The sequence below is a fragment of the Kogia breviceps genome, chromosome X, assembly GCF_026419965.1.
Source record: "Kogia breviceps isolate mKogBre1 chromosome X, mKogBre1 haplotype 1, whole genome shotgun sequence".
NCBI lineage: Eukaryota > Metazoa > Chordata > Mammalia > Artiodactyla > Physeteridae > Kogia > Kogia breviceps.
The window spans coordinates 91000703-91019999 of record NC_081330.1 but is presented as its reverse complement, the minus strand read 5'-3'; the positions used below and the strand labels follow the sequence as shown (position 1 = coordinate 91019999).

The 19297-nt window shown below is 39.6% G+C and overlaps 1 protein-coding gene across 1 annotated transcript; it reads left to right on the top strand.

Annotated features, from left to right (window-relative positions):
* The first annotated feature begins 432 nt into the window (after window positions 1-432).
* BMP15 (bone morphogenetic protein 15) lies at window positions 433-5662 on the top strand. Its single transcript, XM_059049727.2, has 2 exons — window positions 433-781; window positions 4806-5662. The coding sequence occupies exons 1-2, from the start codon at window positions 454-456 to the stop codon at window positions 5660-5662; spliced, it is 1185 nt and encodes a 394-aa protein (XP_058905710.1). The 5' UTR covers window positions 433-453.
* The last annotated feature ends 13635 nt before the right edge of the window (window positions 5663-19297 follow it).

Sequence of the window (19297 nt, the reverse complement as noted above, 5' to 3'; positions counted from 1 at the left end):
AAGTACTGCATGGAAGTGGGATGGGAGCAGGAGGCCTCTGGCCCTTTAAGGACTGATTAAGAGGCTGCCTTTAAAGCTCTGGAGTGGAGCAGGATAGGGCTGCTTCTTTTCATCCTAGTGGATAAGGTAAGGGAGCAGGTCCTGGGATGGACCTCTCCTTTTAAGTGCTATCTTGTTCCTGGCCCTGGAGAGCAGGAGGGGCATGCTGCCTTGTCCCACCTGCGTTTCTGTTTGTTTTGATGCAAAGAGAACAATTTAGAAGACCTCCTTTTGGTCCAGGAGATCCTCCTAGAGGAAGCAACATAGGACTTGCCTGCCTGCCTTTCATTTTTTCTTGCCCTATCCTTTGTGGTAGTGGAGCCTGGATGCTGTTACCTGTGTGAAAGGAAAGGGTCAGAGTGGCATCCTTTGGGCTTGTGCCGGAAAGTGTTGCTGAACACCAAGCCTTTCAAGATGGTCCTCCTGAGCATCCTTAGAATCCTTTTTCTTTGGGGACTGGTGTTTTTTATGGAACATGGGGTCCAAATGACACAGGTAGGGCAGCCTTCTGTTGCCCTCCTGCCTGAGGCCCCTACCGTGCCCCTGATTCGGGAGCTGCTAGAAGAAGCCCCTGGCAAGCAGCAGAGGAAGCCACGGGTCCTAGGGCCTCCCTTGCGGTATATGCTGGAGTTGTACCAGCATTCAGCTGATGAGAGTGGGCACCCAAGGGAGAACCGCACCATTGGGGCCACCATGGTGAGGCTGGTGAGGCCGTTGGCTAATGTAGCAAGACCTCTCAGAGGTGAGTTATCATACCATATTGTCCTGGAGGGGAGAAAAATGGGGAAGAAGAGTGTAGAGAAAAGGGGATCTGTGAGTTTACTGTCAGGCTTCATTGCCTGGAAGGTGGTTTTCTCAGGCCTGGTTTTCAAAAGATGGAAAACTTGGGAGAAACTGGCTCCAAGCCTGCTACCCTTCAGGGGTCCAATTTAAGAACAGATTGCCTTGGGGCCTACCTGAGGAAGCTCTCCCAGGCCCCACGGCAACTGAGTGATGTGTCAGCTCCTATGTTTCAAAGAAAGTCTTAATGCTTGTTATATCACTGAAAGCTATAATTGAGAAATAGCCATATAGTTCCTGTGCAGGGCTGTTTGTGTTGTTTTATTCTTAGAAGGCAAAGGGTACAGTATGCTGAAGTGGGTAAATTTACAAGGCCTCAGAAAGGACAGAAACAGGCTCACATCTGAGAATCTGTATACCTGGCTCCGTGAGCATCTTCTATCGTATTTAGTCCTTAATGACAGCTACTCTCATTAGCTGTCCTGGAGCACTTAGCCTAATTTTTAAAGACAAGAAAAGTAAAACATAGAGAGAAGTTAAATAACTTGCAGAGGTCACAAGGACAGTGGGTGGCAGAGACAGGATTTGAGTTCAAGTCTGTCTGTCCGTAACTACTTGTGTTTGAATGTGGTACCCTGATATCCTTGTACACCAAACAGTTTTTCTATTCAGACTGTGGTTACTACTTTGGGTTTTTGGTACCAAATATATTTTGGAGTTTTCTTTGTTCCCATTATGGTTGCTTCAGCTTTAAACATCTGCATTAGACATTGTTCCAGGGCAGCAGTGGGCTCCTGCAGTGTGAGGCTCTCTGTGAAATGCAGAAAGCCATCATTCAGGGAAATCTTGGGAACCTGGTGAGATCAATCTTAAGCCTTTGCTAGTCTCAGCTATGACAACAGACACGATTTACCCGCCTTCCCTCCAAGTAAAACAACTATCATTTCCCTAAGCTAACCTTTAGTGTGAGCTTACCATGTGCCAGGCATTGGGCAAAGTACTTTGCAAGCATTATTTTCATTAATCCCCCCCACTATCATACAAGGTAGGTACTATGAACATACCCATTTTATAGGTGAAGAAACTGAGGCTCAATGTAACACAGCTAGTAATTAACAGAGCTGGGTTTCTAACCCAGGGTTTCAGGCTCCAGAGCCTGTGCTTTTAATGACCCTGTTGTGCTGACTGCTTAACAGATTTTAACTGAGCACCAAGCACTGTGTTTGGGTTGGGTATAAAGAGGCAAATAACCACTCCCCTGACCTCTAGGAGCCCCCACTATGGTAGAATAGATAGATAAGTAATCACACAATGGTGGTGCAGTGTGGCAAATGCTTTGAAAAGGATAAGCAGTAGGGCTCCCGGGACTCCAAAGAAGAAATAGGTTGCTGCTTAGTGCAAGGAGAGGGAAGCAGTGAGACTGTTGGAAGGCCTCACTGAGGAGGTAGCATTTAAGCTGGACTTTTGCGTAAGGAGTAAAGAGATTATGCATACAAGGAGGGGAATGCATTCTGATTAAGGAAAAAGAAGATAACTTGGTGTGGTTGGAGATTTACTCAACAAATATTTATTTGGCAACTGCTAAGTGCTAGGCATTGTACTAGGTGGTGGAATATGATCAAGATAGGCATGGTTCTCATGGGTGACACAAGTAAGTAAACACAGATAGTTGTAAATTGTGGTAAATGCTATCAAAGAATGAAATAGGTGGTTTTGATAGAGAATAGCAAAGAGATATTCCCTTTGCATGGGATTGTCAGGGAAGGCATCTTTGAAGAGGTGATATTTGAGCTGAGGTCTGTAAGATAAGAAGTTCTGCATGAGAAGGGGAGTGAGAAGTCTGATCTAGGCAGAGAGAACAGCATGTGCAAAGGCCTAAAGGGTGGAAAGAAGCTTGTCCAACTTGAAGAACAGAAGGAAGATCAGGATGGTTGGAACCTAGTGAGACTGTGGAGAGCAATGGATATGAGACTCAGAGGTCATTACAAGGGATCTGGGTTTCATTCCCAAGTGCAACCGGAAGCTGCACAAATCAATTCTGTACAGATGATATGAGGCTAGAAAGGAAGATGCCTAGAATTAGGCCAGTACCCTGGTCTGACTGTGGGACATACCGGCATCTAGGGACTCAGGAAAGGATCCAGAAATGGATGACAAGAGAGCTGGGCCTGATCATTCCATCAGGAGATGACCCAGCTGAATCGAGCTTGCCTGGAGAGCTATTCCAGGTTCAATCACACGGGATGTGTGAGTCAGCCATTTCCCTGAAAAGTTCTGAGCAGACCCTTCTTGGCTCTGATCCTTAGCAACCCCACCCTGCTTCAGGAAATATGTGATGTCAGGGTCTGAAAGGAAAGGGCAGTTCCTCACCAGACAGCCTGTTAGAGGCTGGGTTTGGATTCCTTTTCAGGCAGGGTGGGGCAGATGTATGCGTGGGTCTCTTGGAAAGATTATTGTAGGATGGGAATATGGAGTAATTTGAGAAAGCAAATACAAGCCTGGCTTGGGCCTTGTCTGAATGATATCCAAGTGCCCCAAACTTGAGGGTGTATTAAGCATGAGTTGGAACATGAACTTAAAAAAAATCCTGATGTGTGATTTCACTCATATATGGAATATAAAAAAAACAAAACAAATGAACAACAAAAAATAAAAACAAACTCAGATAGAGAGATTAGGTTAGTGGTTACCACCAGGGAAAGGGGGTGGGGGGTGAGTGGGTGAAATAGGTGAAGGGAGTCAACTGAGTGGTAACAGATGATGGTAACTAGGCTTGTTGTGATAACACCGTAGTGTACAAAGATGTTGAATTATGATGCTTTACACCTGAAACTTAAATACATAATATTTTAAAAATCCTGATGCATCAAAACATTAAAGAGTTTCTATGTTGAACGTCCCAGGCCTACTGAAGAATTCCAGCCTCGTGAATTCAGTGGAGAAGGAAGGTTAGGTGAACAATATGTAAATGAACATGGGAATGTTTACTGATGTGTGAAGACGACAGAAGGTTTTTTCTTGCTGTGCGTGGTTTTTGTAATTGTTGCTCTTGACCTTTGCCAGGAGAGGGCGCAGAAGGTCAGAGCACTGCAGGCCCAGCTTTCCAACCCTTTGGCCACTGGGTGTCAGCATCACAGTTTAGATTAAAACTCTTAATCACTAAGAGGCATGTAGCTTCTAAGTAGACTTCTTAGCTAACAAAATATTTACATGAACAGGGCCTTGTTGAAAATGGTATTTACAATGAATGGGGTAAATGAAGAATCATTTCCAGTAAGGAATGGAAAAGGGAGAGACTGAGGGTTAAGGGGGAAACAGCCCAAGAAGAGAATAGCTGCTCAAGAATAAATTCAAATAGAAGGCAGAAATGGTAAATACCTGCTCCCACTAGGAGTGGATAGACAAAATTATTTTGTGCCATCTCAGCCCCGGATTTGAAATTATGGCAGACCATAGCCCCCAGTATTGGACTGTCACCCTAAAGCTGCATCTGTATAGTGATATAGCATGAGGATTTGTTATTCATGTATGTCTCAATGACCCTCCTAATTGGTCACCGTTAATAGTCAGCTAATAATACATACAATATATACACACAATTCTGCATTTGAGGTGTTTTTCTCATCCTGGTGCTGTGAGTGATCTAAAAGTTAGACACAATTTGTCTTAAGGGAAAAATACTTGGGCTCAAATCTTTACTCTAACACACTGGCTGTGCGTCCTCTGGCATAGCTTCTCTGAGCGTCAATTTCCTTGTCTACAAAATGGGGAAAATAACTATCTCATTAGGCTCTTGCAGATTCAAGAGCTAATGTACGTAAAGCATCTAATACATTAGTAAGTGCTCAATAGATGATAGCTATTATTATGATCTTGAATTTATTTTAGGGCTGCTCGTCAATTTGCACTGAGCAGGTTTGTGAGCGAGACTCAGGCTAGGAGGTAAGAAGCTAATGCTCTGCTCTTGTTCCCTCTTACTGATGCAGGCCCCTGGCACAAACAGACCCTGGACTTTCCTCTGAGAGCAAACCGGGTAGCATACCAACTAGTCAGAGCCACTGTGGTTTACCGCCATCAACTTCACCTAGCTCACTCCCACCTCTCCTGCCATGTGGAGCCCTGGGTCCAGAAAAGCCCAACCGATCACTTTTCTTCTTCAGGAAGAGGCTCCTCAAAGCCTTCCCTGCTGCCCGAAGCTTGGACAGAGATGGATATCACACAACATGTTGGGCAAAAACTCTGGAATCACAAGGGGCGCAGGGTTTTACGACTCCGCTTCCTGTGTCAGCAGCCAAGAGGTAGTGAGGTTCTTGAGTTCCGGTGGCATGGCACTTCATCTTTGGACACTGCTTTCTTGTTACTCTATTTCAATGACACTCAGAGTGTTCAGAAGGCCAAACTTCTCCCCAGAGGCCTGGAAGAGTTTACGGAAAGAGACCCTTCTCTTCTCTTGCGGCGGGCTCGTCAAGCAGGCATTATCGCATCTGAGGTTCCTGGCCGCTCCAGGGAGCGCGATGGGCCTGAAAGTAACCAGTGTTCCCTCCACCCTTTCCAAGTCAGCTTCCAGCAGCTGGGCTGGGATCACTGGATCATTGCTCCCCATCTCTATACCCCAAACTACTGTAAGGGAGTCTGCCCTCGGGTACTACACTATGGTCTCAATTCTCCCAATCATGCCATCATCCAGAACCTTGTCAATGAGCTGGTGGACCAGAGCGTCCCCCAGCCCTCCTGTGTCCCTTATAAGTATGTTCCTATTAGCATTCTTCTGATTGAAGCAAATGGGAGTATCCTGTACAAGGAATATGAGGATATGATTGCCCAGTCCTGCACGTGCAGGTGATAGCAAAAGTACAGCTAGCTCAGGTTTGCCTGAGAAATTAGAAAAGGATTTAAAATAAACTAATATTAATGTTAAAGCTGCAAGTGATGCTCTATCCAATCCATAGGTTCTACTCCTTGCCTTCAATGTTGTTACTTAAGTCTCTTCCCCTACTTTACTTTATAAAAATAGTTCTGATATCAAACATCAGTATGTTTTGACCATTAGTCAGAGGCCTTAATGTTTAAGATCTTCCTTTGGAGAGGCCCTCTCTATTTTCTTGTCTTTTTTTTATTGTGACTTTGTCAAACGTCACCAGTCCATGATGGTAGAACTTTAGGAATTGTACTGCCAAGTCCTGGGAAAGGTTGAATCGTTCCAGAGTCCATCTTCTGAGGATCTAGAAGATCTGGGGTGAAGAAAGCAACTTGAGATTTTATACTCCTCTTCCTTGCCTCCTGAATCCTAGAAACTAGTACCATATCGGAAAGACTGCTTGCTTCTGTGTTTGGATTTCCCTCTAAATCTAAAAACCGTTTCTCAGATGGACTAGAAAACTTTTAGGCAATAATCTCCATAAAAATCTTTTGAGGGGAACAGAAGGAATGGAATCTTATTCTAAGCCATCAGGGCTTTTTCTCTCAGGCTCTGAACCTGGAGGAAATACCTGGGTTTCCTTTATACCTTAGAGTGAGGAGAGCAGTCTTTAATAAGGCCAGTGGGGAAATGTGTATGGAGCTGAGATGACAATCACTTCAAAATCGCCTGTGTCTCTAGTGAAGAGATGAAGAGCTGTCATTGCTGATTAGGATTATTAATCCTAATTATTAGGGATTATTAGAGAGTTGTTTTAAACTTTCTATGGAACAATAGATTTCACAGGGCATTTTCTCATTTTAGGTAACCCTTAAACCCCTGATAATGATCCCACAAAGAAAGCTCCCTGGTGGCTAGGAGGCTGGGACTTGGCCTGGTTGTTAGTGGAGGGGGTAGAAGGCTGCAGTTAGGAAGCTTAAAAGGGCTGTGGGGGAAGGATGAAATGTGATGAGACCTGGGGCCGACTTTATTCTGAGCTTGCCTGTTTGTGTGTTCAGCTGGGCTCCAGGCATGGGTCTCTGGGGGAGATGGGATTGCTGTATTGGGAGGCATGGAGCTCTGCCTTGGACTAAATGATGATTGCAGTGTGACTCTTTCCTACTCCTGTGCTGTATTTAAATGATGGGGACTGGGCTGTGTTGCAAATAAATCATTTTTTGTGGTTAAAGAAAATCTTGAATGTTTTGGGGATTGGGACGGAGTGGGTGGAAGGGATTTATTTCATTTGTTCCCTTTCGCTATGACCAGGAACTCAACTCTAATCCCCCAGGGTGGGGCTGGAGGTGCCAATGAAGTTCTCTCTTAAGGCAGCACTGCTAGCAATCAGCCCTCAACAAAGGGCCCCTCTGCGGAAGCCCAGTAAGGCATTTCCCCTGCCCAACTGTTCCTTGACTAGTCTTATGGTCATTGTCAGTGGAATGGTACTGATTTAGGGTGGCTTCATATATTTGCCAAATGTAAATCCCTATCTCTTTCTCCCCTATCCATTGTAGATTAACTCATTTTTACCACCCCCTTAAATTGGTTCCAGCTATGTTAAACATCTTACATGTCTATAAATACATAAATTTTATTCTGCTGCCCAAGGAGCTATTCCCTAGCATCCTTTTGTCCATCTATCTTCTTTACTGTATCTTTAGGAATGGGCTCAGGCATTTCTCTTCATCTCAACACTCCCATGATACCCCAGACTCAGGTAGGATCTCCCTCTCTGTGCTCACAGCATTATTTGCTTTCCTTTAACACACTCTAGCGTAACTGTCTTTGTTGCCAAAAGATGGAGCTCCTTTTGAGAGTTTCAACTGTGTTTTATCCATTACCATATTATTGGAGCTTGGCACATAGTAGGTCCTTGATGGATACAAACATAGGACAGTTACACTTTTTGTGTGTGTGAGGGACGCATCCTTCCTAACATGGACTATTTCAATGTTCACATCTCATTTTCCATTGGAATAAATGCAATAAAGATATACCTTGTATATAAAGTAAGATGAATTCTTGTGCCTCATTATTTCAAAATCGTGATTCAGATTACAATAGAATGTGATAGCTGTATTCTTGAGTAAGGCAGTTCATAGAATTGTTATATTTGTTGCGAGTTAAAATGGGAATGCAAATATGGGCTTCCAGGCCAGTCATTCCCCCAGTCTAGCTGGGGTAGGTGCAAATACCTAACAGGCCTGAATACAGACCTTGGTCACCGGACCAGATTCTGAATTCAGCATCTCAGTGTTCTTTGGAATTTTCAGGAAATCATGGTCTCCTAGCCTTGAGTCCTGAATATGTCTGAAACTTAATCTGTTTATGGAGGGCTCAGGGTTAATTCGCCCCCTTATCCATTAAGCCCTGAGTTGTCAGAATACCCAAAGAAAACACTGGCAGGACAGAATCAGTTGTGGCTGATGTTACGGATTCTTTTCTTTTGAAATATTTCTTTCAGCTCAGCACTTTTTCTCAAGTCCAAAGTGAGAGATCTATACCTCAAACCTTTCTCTGGGAGGAAGGAGACATGCTTGCTACTGAAGGAGTGTGTGTGTATGGGATTCTGCCCAGGTGGGTGGGGAGAAATAGTTACTTGGTCCAGAAAGGGAAAGCAGAGTGCAAAGTTCACCTTGTCCCAGCTCCCCCAGTGAATAGGCCAGAACTCCATTCAATGTGTGGGTGCAAAAGGAGCAGGCGATTAAGCTTTCTTCTGACCCTGGAGCTCTGTTACATTTGCCTAGGTAGTATATTTTGTCCAATTCTGGGCAAAGTTAGGAAGCAGGTGAAATTTATCTTCAGTTTCACCAAATATTTGGGTGCCTAATTTTGTAAGTTTTCAAATGTCTTCAGTTAATTCTCCCAACAGCACTATAAAGCAGGAGCTATTAGCCCCATTTTAAAAAAGAATGGTTTATTGAGATATAATTTGTATACTATAGAAGCCACCATTTTTAAGTGTTCAATTCAGTGGTTTTTAGTATATTCAGAGTTGTGCAAAAAACACTACAACTGATTTCACCACAAAGAGAAATTCCATGCCCATTAGCAGCAGTTAATCTCCATTTCACTGACCCCAGCCCCTGGCAACTATTAATCCATTTTCTTTTTCTGTAGATTATGGATATTCATACAAGTCAAATCATGCAGTATTTGGCTTTTTGTGACTGTATTCAAATTAGGATTATGCTTTCAAGGTTCATCTGTGTTGTTCATTCCTTTTTTTTTTCCTGAATAAAATTCCATTGTAGTATATACTGCATTTTATTTATTCATTCATCAGTTGATGGGCATTTGAGTTGTTTCTACTCTTCAGCTATTATGAATAATGCTGACAAGAATGTTCATGTGGGGGTTCCCTGGTGGCGCAGTGGTTGAGAGTCCGCCTGCCGATGCGGGGCACGCGGGTTCGTGCCCCGGTCCGGGAAGATCCCACATGCCGCGGAGCGGCTGGGCCCGTGAGCCATGGCCGCTGAGCCTGCGCATCCGGAGCCTGTGCTCCGCAGTGGGAGAGGCCACAACACTGAGAGGCCCGTGTACCGCAAAAAAAAAAATGTTCATGTGGAAGTTTTTGTGTGGACATGTATTTTCAATCCTCTGGCATATATACTTAGGAATATTAAGGCTGAATCATATGGTATGTCTATGTTTAACATTTTGAGGGACTGTTAAACTGTTTTCCAAAGTAGCTGTACCATCTTACAATCCAGAAATGTCTGAGGGTTTCAGTTTCTCTAAATCCTCACCAACACTTCTTTTGTCTGCCTTTTTTATTTTAGCCATACTAGTGGAGGTAAAGTGGTATTTTGTTGTGGTTTTGATTGAATTTCCCTAATGACTAATGATGGTGAGCATCTTTTCATGTGCTTATTTGCAACTTGCATATCTTCTTAATATAAATGTCCATTCAAGTCATTTGCCCAGTTTTAAATTGGGTTTTCTCATATTGTTGAGTTGTAAAAGTTCTTTATATGTTCTGGATGTTAGTCTCTTATCAGATGTATGATTGGAAAATATTTTCTCTGATTCTGTGGATTGTCTTTTAACTTTCTTGATGGTGTCCTCTGAAACACAGAACTTTTTAATTTGGAAGAAATCCAATTTATCTGTTTTTATCTTTTGTTCTTACACTTGTGGTGTCATCTAAAAAACATTGAATAATTCAAGATCATGAGAATTTACACCTATGTCTTCTTCTAAGTGTTTTATAGTTTTTGCTGTAACGTTTAGGTGTTTAATCCATTTTAGTTAATTTTTGCATATTATGTGAAGTGAAGGTCTAACTTCATTAATTTGCATGTTGATGTCCAATAGTCACAGCACCATTTGTTGAAAAGACTAATTTTTTTTCCCCATCGAATTATCTTGGCACTCTTGACGAAAATTGACCATCAGAGTTTATTTCTAGACTCTCAGGTTTGTTTCATTGATCCATATGTCTATTATGCCAAGACAGCACTGTCTTGATAACTGTAGCTTTGTGTAAGTTTTGAAATTGGGAAATGTGATTCCTCCAAATGTTTTCTTCTTTACCAAGATTGTTTAGGCTATTCTGGGTTACTTATATTTCCATATGAATTTTAGAATCAGCTTTTCAATTTCTAAAAAAATACCAGCTAAATTTTTTTGGATTACAGATGGAAATGAATCTATATATAAGTTTGGGGAGTATTGCCATCTTAATATTATTATCTTCTGATCTGTAAAAATGAGATATCTTTCCATTTATTTAGGATTTCTTTAATTTTTTCAACAGTTTTGTCATTTTTCAGTATATGTCTTACACTTTAAATCCATTCCTTAGTTTTTTTAATTCTTTTTGATGCTATTATTAAAAGATTTTTTCTAAATTTTTCAGGCCACTAATTGCTAGTATATAGAAACACAATTTATTTTTGTATACTGAACTAGTACTCTGCAACCTTACTAAACTCATTTATTAGCTGTAATAGTTTGCATGGATTTCTTAGAATTTTCTATATACAAGATCATGTCATCTGTGAATATATATAGTTTTACTTCTTTCAATCTGGATTTCTTCTTTATTTCTTGCCTAATTACCCTATCTAGAACCTCCAATACAATGTTGAATAGAAGTAGTGAGAACAGACATTCTTTTTCCTGATCTTAGAGGGAAAACATTCAGTCTTTTACCAATAAATTTGTTAACTGTGGTTTTTCATAGTTCCCCAACTTCAATACTTACTTTAAAGGTACAGTGATCAACACAGTGTGCTATTTGTGAAAGAATAAACAAATAGATTAATGGAATAGAATAGAGAACCCCAAAATAGACCCACACAAATATAGTCAACTAATGTTTGACAAAGCTTCAAAGGCAATTAAATGGATAACAAATAATCTTTTCAACAAATGGTGCTAGAATAACTGGACAACGGCATGCAAAACAATGAATCTGTACAAAGACATTATACCTGTTACAAAAATTAATTGGAAATGGAGCCAGACATAAATGTCAGACACAAACTATAAAACTTCTAGAAGATAACATAGGTAAACTTTGCTTTGGTGATGACTTTTATTTCTTTCCTATATTTTACTTTTTGCTCTTTTAGGGCTTTTTATCATTTTATTTCATCTTGGCTTGAACAAATATCATCTCACTTTACATTTGTGGAAACGAAGGTTTCTGGAGACTTGCCCAAAGTCATAAAGCATAGCAAATAAGTGGGTAGTTGGATCCTAACCTGAATCTGTCTGATGCCCTGATGAAAACTTTTTAGATGTAACAGCAAAAGTATGGTCTAAGAAGGAAAAAGCTGATAAGTTGGATTTCATTAAAGTTAAAAATTCTGCTCTGCAAAAGACACTGTTGAGAATGTAAAGATAAGCCACAGACAAGAAGGAAATATTTTCAAAACACACATTAGACAAAGGACTTGTATTCAAAACATGCAAAGAACTCTTAAAATTAAACAGTAAGAAAACAAGCAACCAAATTATAAAATGGGCAAAATATATGAATAGAAACCTCATCAAAGAAGGCATATACATGGCACATAAGCATATGAAGAGACGTTCCACATCATATGTCATTAAAACAATGAGATGCCACTGCACAACTATTAGAATGATTAAAACCCAAAACGCTGACAGCACCAGTTGCTGGTAGGAATGCAAAATGGAACAGATGCTTTGGAAGACAGTCTGACAGTTCTTGCGAAGCTAAACATAGTCTCACCATACAATCCAGCAACTACACTCCTTGTTATTAAAATGAGTTGAAAAGTTATGTCCACACAAAAACCTGCACATGAATGTTTACAGCAGCCTTATTCATAATTACCAAAACTTGGAAGCCACCAAGATGTCTTTTTTTTTAACATCTTTATTTGAGTATAACTGTTTTACAATAGTGTGTTAGTTTCTCCTTTACAACAAAGTGAATCAGTTATACATATACATATGTTCCCATAACTCTTCCCTCCTGTGTCACCCTCCCTCCGACCCTCCCTATCCCACCCCTCCAGGTGGTCACAAAGCACAGAGGTGAACTCCCTGTGCTATGCGGCAGCTTCCCACTAGCTATCTAATTTACATTTGGTAGTGTGTATATGTCCCTGCCACTCTCTCACATCGTCAGAGCTTACCCTTCCCCCTCCCCATATCCTCAAGTCCATGCTCTAGTAGGTCTGTGTTTTATTCCCATCCTACCACTAATCTCTTCATGACTTTTTTTTTTTAGATTCCATATATATGTGTTAGCATACGGTATTTGTTTTTATCCTTCTGACTTACTTCACTCTGTATGACAGACTCCAGGTCTATCCACCTCATTACAAGATGTCTTTTAATAGGTAAATGGGATAAACAAATTAGTACATGTATACAATGTAATATTATTCAGCAATAAAAATAAATGAGCTATGATGCATATTGCTAAGTTAAGCCAGTCTGAAAGGGCTACATACTGTATGATTCCATTCATATGACATTCAGGAAAAGGAAAAACTATAGAGACAGTAAGAAAGATCAGTGATTGCCACTGGTTCAGAAGGACGAAGTGGGGGATGAATACATGGAGAATAGGGGATTTTTAGGACAGTGAAATGCTTCTGTATGACACTGTAATGGTAGATACATGGCATACGTATTTGTCAAAATACCTATGCAATATACAACTGAAAGAGTGAACTTCCTGTAAACTATGGATTTTAGTTAATAATAATGTGTCAATATTGGTTCCTCAGCTGTAACAAGTGTACCACAATAATACAAGCTATTAATAATAGGGGAAAACTGTGGCAGGGGGAGAGGAAGGAAGGGTAGTATATGGAAACTCTCTGTACTTTGTTCTGTTTTTCTCTAAAACCAAAAATGCTCTTAAAAAAAGAAAGTCTATTAAAACAAAAAAAAGGCTTTTTTTGTATGAGCTCAGAGCAGTGAGCTCTGAGCCAGGGCAAATAATGATGAGTCATGTGAGTGGGTGTTTCCAAGAACTGCCAGACAGGTCAAATTGTGACAATTCTCTGGGAATGGGGCTTTTTGGGGACCTCAAACCCAGTCTGCCCCCTCCAGTGGCTTCTAGGCTACAGATTTTCACAGTACTGGTTGTTGTCAGGCTGTTATTTTTCAAGGCTACTATGGAGGTGATGAGATGGGGATTAGAATAGAACAAGTTAAAATGGCATACAGCTCAGTATTCTCATGGAGTTTCAGTCATATTCCTTGAATAATTGCGTTTTGGATTGTTGCAAGCCTTTGGTTAAATCCAGAATTCTGAAAAAGTTGATTTTTTAGGTGGGGGGGGGCGGTGCAGTGCCACAGGATCTGTTCCCTGACCAGGGATGGAACCTGCGCATGCTTGGCAGTGAAAGCACGGGGTCTTAACCACTGGACAACCAGGGAATTACCGCAAAGTTGATTTATATATATATATATATATATATATATATATATATTTTTTTTTTTTTTTTTTTTTTTTTTTTGCCAGTGTTCTTACTGATTTTATTGAGTGGATTTCTGGAGCTCCTTGCTGAACCATTGCTGAAGTGGTCTTCTATTAGTCCCATTTCACTGTGACTTTCGCCAGAGATCTATAGCTCCATGTCTTCTCTACTCATTCATTTGTTCAACAGATACGAAATTCTCCAGATAATAGGCTATTTCATTTTTTAAAAAACATCTTTATTGGAGTATAATTACTTTACAATGGTGTGTTAGTTTCTGCTTTATAACAAAGTGAATCAGATATACATACACATATATCCCCATATCTCCTCCCACTTGGGTCTCCCTCCCACCCTCCCTATCCCACCCCTCTAGGTGGACACAAAGCACCAAACTGATCTCCCTGGGCTATGCAGCTGCTTCCCACCTGCTAACTATTTTACATTTGGTAGTGCATATAAGTCCATGCTACTCTCTCACTTTGTCCCAGCTTACCTCCCCCCACCAACGTATCCTCAAGTCCATTCTCTACATCTGCGTCTTTATTCCTGTCCTGCCACTGGGTTCTTCAGAACATTTTTTTATATTCCATATATGTGTGTTAGCAAACGGTATTGTTTTTCTCTTTCTGACTTACCTCACTCTGTATGACAGAATCTAGGTCCATCCACTTCACTACAAATAACTCAATTTCGTTTCTTTTTATGGCTGAGTAATATTCCATTGTATATATGTGCCACATCTTCATTATCCATTCATCTGTCAATGGACACTTAGGTTGCTTCCATGTCCTGGCTATTGTAAATAGAGCTGCAATGAACATTGTGGTACGTGACTCTTTCTGAATTATGTTTTTTTCAGGGTATATGCCCAGTAGTGAGATTGCTGGGTAGCTTGGTAATTCAATTTTTAGTTTTTTCAGGAACCTCCATACTGTTCTCCATACTGGCTGTATCAATTTACATTCCCACCAACAGTGTAAGAGGGTTCCCTTTTCTCCACATGCTCTGCAGCATTTATTATTTGTAGATATTTTGATGCTGGCTTTTCTGACCAGTGTGAGGTGATACCTCATAGTAGTTTTGATTTGCATTTCTTTAATGATTAGTGATGTTGAGCATTCTTTCATGTGTTTGTTGGCAATCTGTATATCTTCTTTGGAGAAATGTCTATTTAGGTCTTCTGCCCATTTTTGGATTGGGTTGTTTGTTATTTTGATATTGAGCTGCCTAAGCTGCTTGTAAATTTTGGATATTAATCCTTTGTCCGTTGCTTCATTTGAAAATATTTTCTCCCATTCTGAGGGTTGTCTTTTGGTCTTGTTTATGGTATCCTTTGCTGTGCAAAAGCTTTTAAATTTCATTAGGTCCCATTTGTTTATCTTTGTTTTTATTTCCATTTCTCTACGGGGTGGGTTAAAAAGGATCTTGCTGTGATTTATGTCATAGAGTGTTCTTCCTATGTTTTCCTCTAAGAGTTTTATAGTGTCCAGTCTTCCATTTAGGTCTCTAATCCATTTTGAGTTTATTTTTGTGTATGGTGTTAAGGAGTGTTCTAATTTCATTCTTTTACATGTAGCTGTCCAGTTTTCCCAGCACCACTTATTGAAGAGACTATTTTCTCCATTATATAGCCTTGCCTCCTTATTCACAGATTAGTTGACCATAGGTGCGTGGGTTTATGTCTGGGCTTTCTATCCTTTTCTGTTGATCTATATTTCTGTTTTTGTGCCAGTACCATATTGTCTTGATTACTGTAGCTTTGTAGTATAGGGAGTCTGATTCCTCCATCTCCTTTTTTCCTTTTCAAGATTGCTTTGGCTATTCGGGGTCTTTTCCTTCTTCATAAAAATTTTAAGATTTCTGTCCTAGTTCTGTAAAAACTGCCATTGGTAATCTGAATTGGATTGCACTGAATCTGTAGATTGCTTTGCATAGTATAGTCATTTTCACAATGTTGATTCTTCCAATCCAAGAACATGGTATATCTCTCCATCTGTTTGTATCATCTTTAATTTCTTTCATCAGTTTCTTATAGTTTTCTGCATGCAGGTCTTTTGTCTCCTTATGTAGGTTTATTCCTAGGTATTTTATTCTTTTTGTTGGAGTGGTAAATGGGAGTGTTTCCTTAATTTATCTTTCAGATTTTTCATCCTTAGTGTATAGGAATGCAAGAGATTTCTGTGCATTAATTTTGTATCCTGTTACTTTACCAAATTCATTGATCAGGTCTAGAAGTTTTCTGGTAGAGTCTTTAGGACTCTCTATGTATAGCCTCATGTCATCTGCAAACAGTGACAGCTTTACTACTTCTTTTCTGATTTGGATTCCTTTTATTTCTTTTTATTCTCTGATCACTGTAACCAAAACTTCCAAAACTATGTTGAATAAGAGTGGTGAGAGTGAGCAACCTTGTCTTGTTCCTGATCTTAGTGGAAATGGTTTCAGTTTTTCACCATTGAGAATGATGTTGGCTGTGGGTTTGTCATATATGGCCTTTATTATGTTGAGGTAAGTTCCCTCTATGCCTACTTTCTGGAGGGTTCTTATCATAAATGGGTGTTGAATTTTGTTGAAAGCTTTTTCTGCATCTATTGAGATGATCATATGGTTTTTATTTGTCAGTTTGTTAGTATGCTGTATAATATTGATTGATTTGCATATATTGAAGAATCCTTGCATTCCTGGGATAAACCCTACTTGATCGTGGTGTATGATCCTTTTAATGTGCTGTTGGATTCTGTTTGCTAGTATTCTGTTGAGGATTTTTGTGTCTAGGTTCATCAGTGATATTGGCCTGTAGTTTTCTTTCTTTGTGACATCTTTGGTTTTGGTATCAGGGTTATGGTGGCCTCGTAGAATGAGTTTGGGAGTGTTCCTCCCTCTGCTATATTTTGGAAGAGTTTGAGAAGGATAAGTGTTAGCTCTTCTCTAAATGTTTGAAAGAATTCACCTGTGAAGCCATCTGGTCCTGGGCTTTTGTTTGTTGGAAGTTTTAAAATCACAGTCTCAAATTTGAGTGCTTGTGATTGGTCTGTTTATAGTTCCTATTTCTTCCTGGTTCAGTCTCAGAAGGTTGTGCTTTTCAAAAATTTGTCAATTTCTTCCAGGTTGTCCATTTTATTGGCATATGGTTGCTTGTAGTAATCTCTCATCCCTTTGTTTATCTGCAGGGTCAGTTGTTACTTCTCCCTTTTCATTTCTAATTCTATTGATTTGAGTCTTTGCCCTTGTTTTCTTAATGAGTGTGGCTAATGGTTTATCAATTTTGTTTATCTTCTCAAAGAACCAGCTTTTAGTTTTTGATGTCTGCTATTGTTTACTTCATTTCTTTTTCATTTATTTCTGATCTGATATTTACGCTTTCTTTCCTTCTGCTATATTTGGGGGATTTTTTGTTCTTCTTTCTATAGTTACTTTAGGTGTAAGTTTAAGTTGTTTATTTGAGGTGTTTCTTGTCTCTTGAGGTAAGATTGTGTTGCTATAAACTTCCCTCTTAGAACTGATTTTGTTGCATCCCATAGATTTTGGGTCATCCTGTGTTCATTGTCATTTTTTTCTAGGTAATTTTTGATTTTCTCTTTGATTTCTTGAGTGATCTCCTGGTTATTTAGTAGCGTATTGTTTAGCCTCCATGTGTTTGTATTTTTTACAGTTTTTTTCCTGTGATTGATATCTAGTCTCATAGCATTGTTGTCGGAGAAGATACTTGATATGATTTTAATTTTCTTAAATTTACCAAGGCTTGATTTGTGACCCAAGATATGATCTATCCTGGAGAATGTTCCATGAGCATTTGAGAAGAAAGTGTATTCTGTTGTTTTTGGATGGAATGCCCTATAAATATCAATTAAGTCCATCTTGTTTAATGTATCATTTAAAGCTTGTGTTGTCTTATGTATCTTCATTTTGGATGATCTGTTCCCTGGTGAAAGTGGGGTGTTAAAGTCCCCTACTATTATTGTGTTACTGTCAATTTCCCCTTTTATGGTCATTAGCATTTGCCTTATGTATCGAGGTTCTCCTATGTTGGGTGCATAAATATTTACAATTGTTATACCTTTTTCTTGGATTGATCCCTTGATCATTATGTAGCGTCCTTCTTTGTATCTTATAATAGTCTTTATTTTAAAGTCTATTTTGTCTGATATGAGAATTGCTACTCCAGCTTTCTTTTGATTTCCATTTGCATGGAATATCTTTTTCCATCCCCTCACTTTCAGTCTGTATGTGTCCCTAGGTCTGAAGTGGGTCTCTTGTAGACAGCATATATATGGGTCTTGTTTTTGTATCCATTCAGCCAGTCTATGCCTTTTGGGGGGAGCATTTAATCCATTTACATTTAAGATAGTTATTGATATGTATGTTCCTATCACCATTTTCCTAATTGTTTTGTGTTTGTTATTGTAGGCCTTTCTTTCTCTTGTGTTTCCTGCCTAGAGAAGTTCCTTTAGCATTTGTTGTAAAGCTGGTTTGGTGGTGCTGAATTCTCTTAGCTTTTGTTTGTCTGTAACATTTTTAATTTTTCCATCGAATCTGAATGAGATCCTTGCTGGGTAGAGTAATCTTGGTTGTAGGTTTTTCCCTTTCATCACTTTAAACATGTCTTGCCACTCCCTCTGGCTTTCAGAGTTTCTGCTGAAAGATCAGCTGTTAACCTTATGGGGATTCCCTTGTATTTTATTTGTTGCTTTTCCCTTGCTGGTTTTAATATTTTTTTTGTATTTAATTTTTAATAGTTTGATTAATATGTGTCTTGGCATGTTTCTCCTTGGATTTATCCTGTATGGGAGCCTCTGAGCTTCCTGGACTTGTTTAACTCTTTACTTTCCCATATTAGGGAATTCTTAAATGATAATCTCTTCAAATATATTCTAAGTCCCGTTATTTTTTTCTCTTCTTCTTCTAGGACCTGCATAATTCAGCTATTTCTAATCATATTCTAAGTTTTAAATAGACTTAGAAACCAGAGTGTTTATATACTTTTATGCTTTTCTGCATACCTATACATATAACCCATCTTCCACATATATATTTATTTATAGATGGATATAAATCTATGTATGTCCATCTATCTATTCATCCATTCATCTATTCATTTATCCATCCATCTGTCCCATATGCAATCTAATTTGCAACTAGAGTTCATTGCTAGAATTCGTTTGCAAGTAGAGTTAATGTGGAGGAAGATGGTATCCCTACACATGGGAATCAAATGCTTTTATCACTTTCTCACCTTTGTGATTTTGAGTGCTTTTATGTTCAGCAAGCAGAAAATTGACCTTAAACCTTGTGCTTTTATCTGACCCTGGGAGTACCAACAGAAAAATATCAGAGAAAGATAATGGGAGGTGTTTGGGTCAGAGAGGCAGAGGCAAAGGGATTTCCATACACCAGAAATGTATCAAATACTTGAACAATGTCTGTTAGGTAGGAGGAGCAATCTCAAGAGTGGGTGTGGAGTGATGGGCTACGGAGCATGAGGAAGCTTAGTGTAACTGTAATAATTCTCACTGAAATAACAGAAACTCAGCTGAAATCTACCGGGCTTCTTTTCTGGCACTATGTGCATATTATACCTTACTGGAGTCATGACATATTTTGCTGCTACTACTGCTGCTGGCAACTCAGCTGTTAAGTCTGATAGAACTTCACAATGCTAAACCCT

Excerpts from the sequence above, each read along its gene's own strand:
- BMP15 (XM_059049727.2), top strand. The coding sequence starts at position 454 with ATGGTCCTCCTGAGCATCCTTAGAATCCTTTTTCTTTGGGGACTGGTG. Across the intron at positions 782-4,805 it reads TGTAGCAAGACCTCTCAGAG|GCCCCTGGCACAAACAGACC; the intron begins GTGAGTTATCAT and ends TTACTGATGCAG.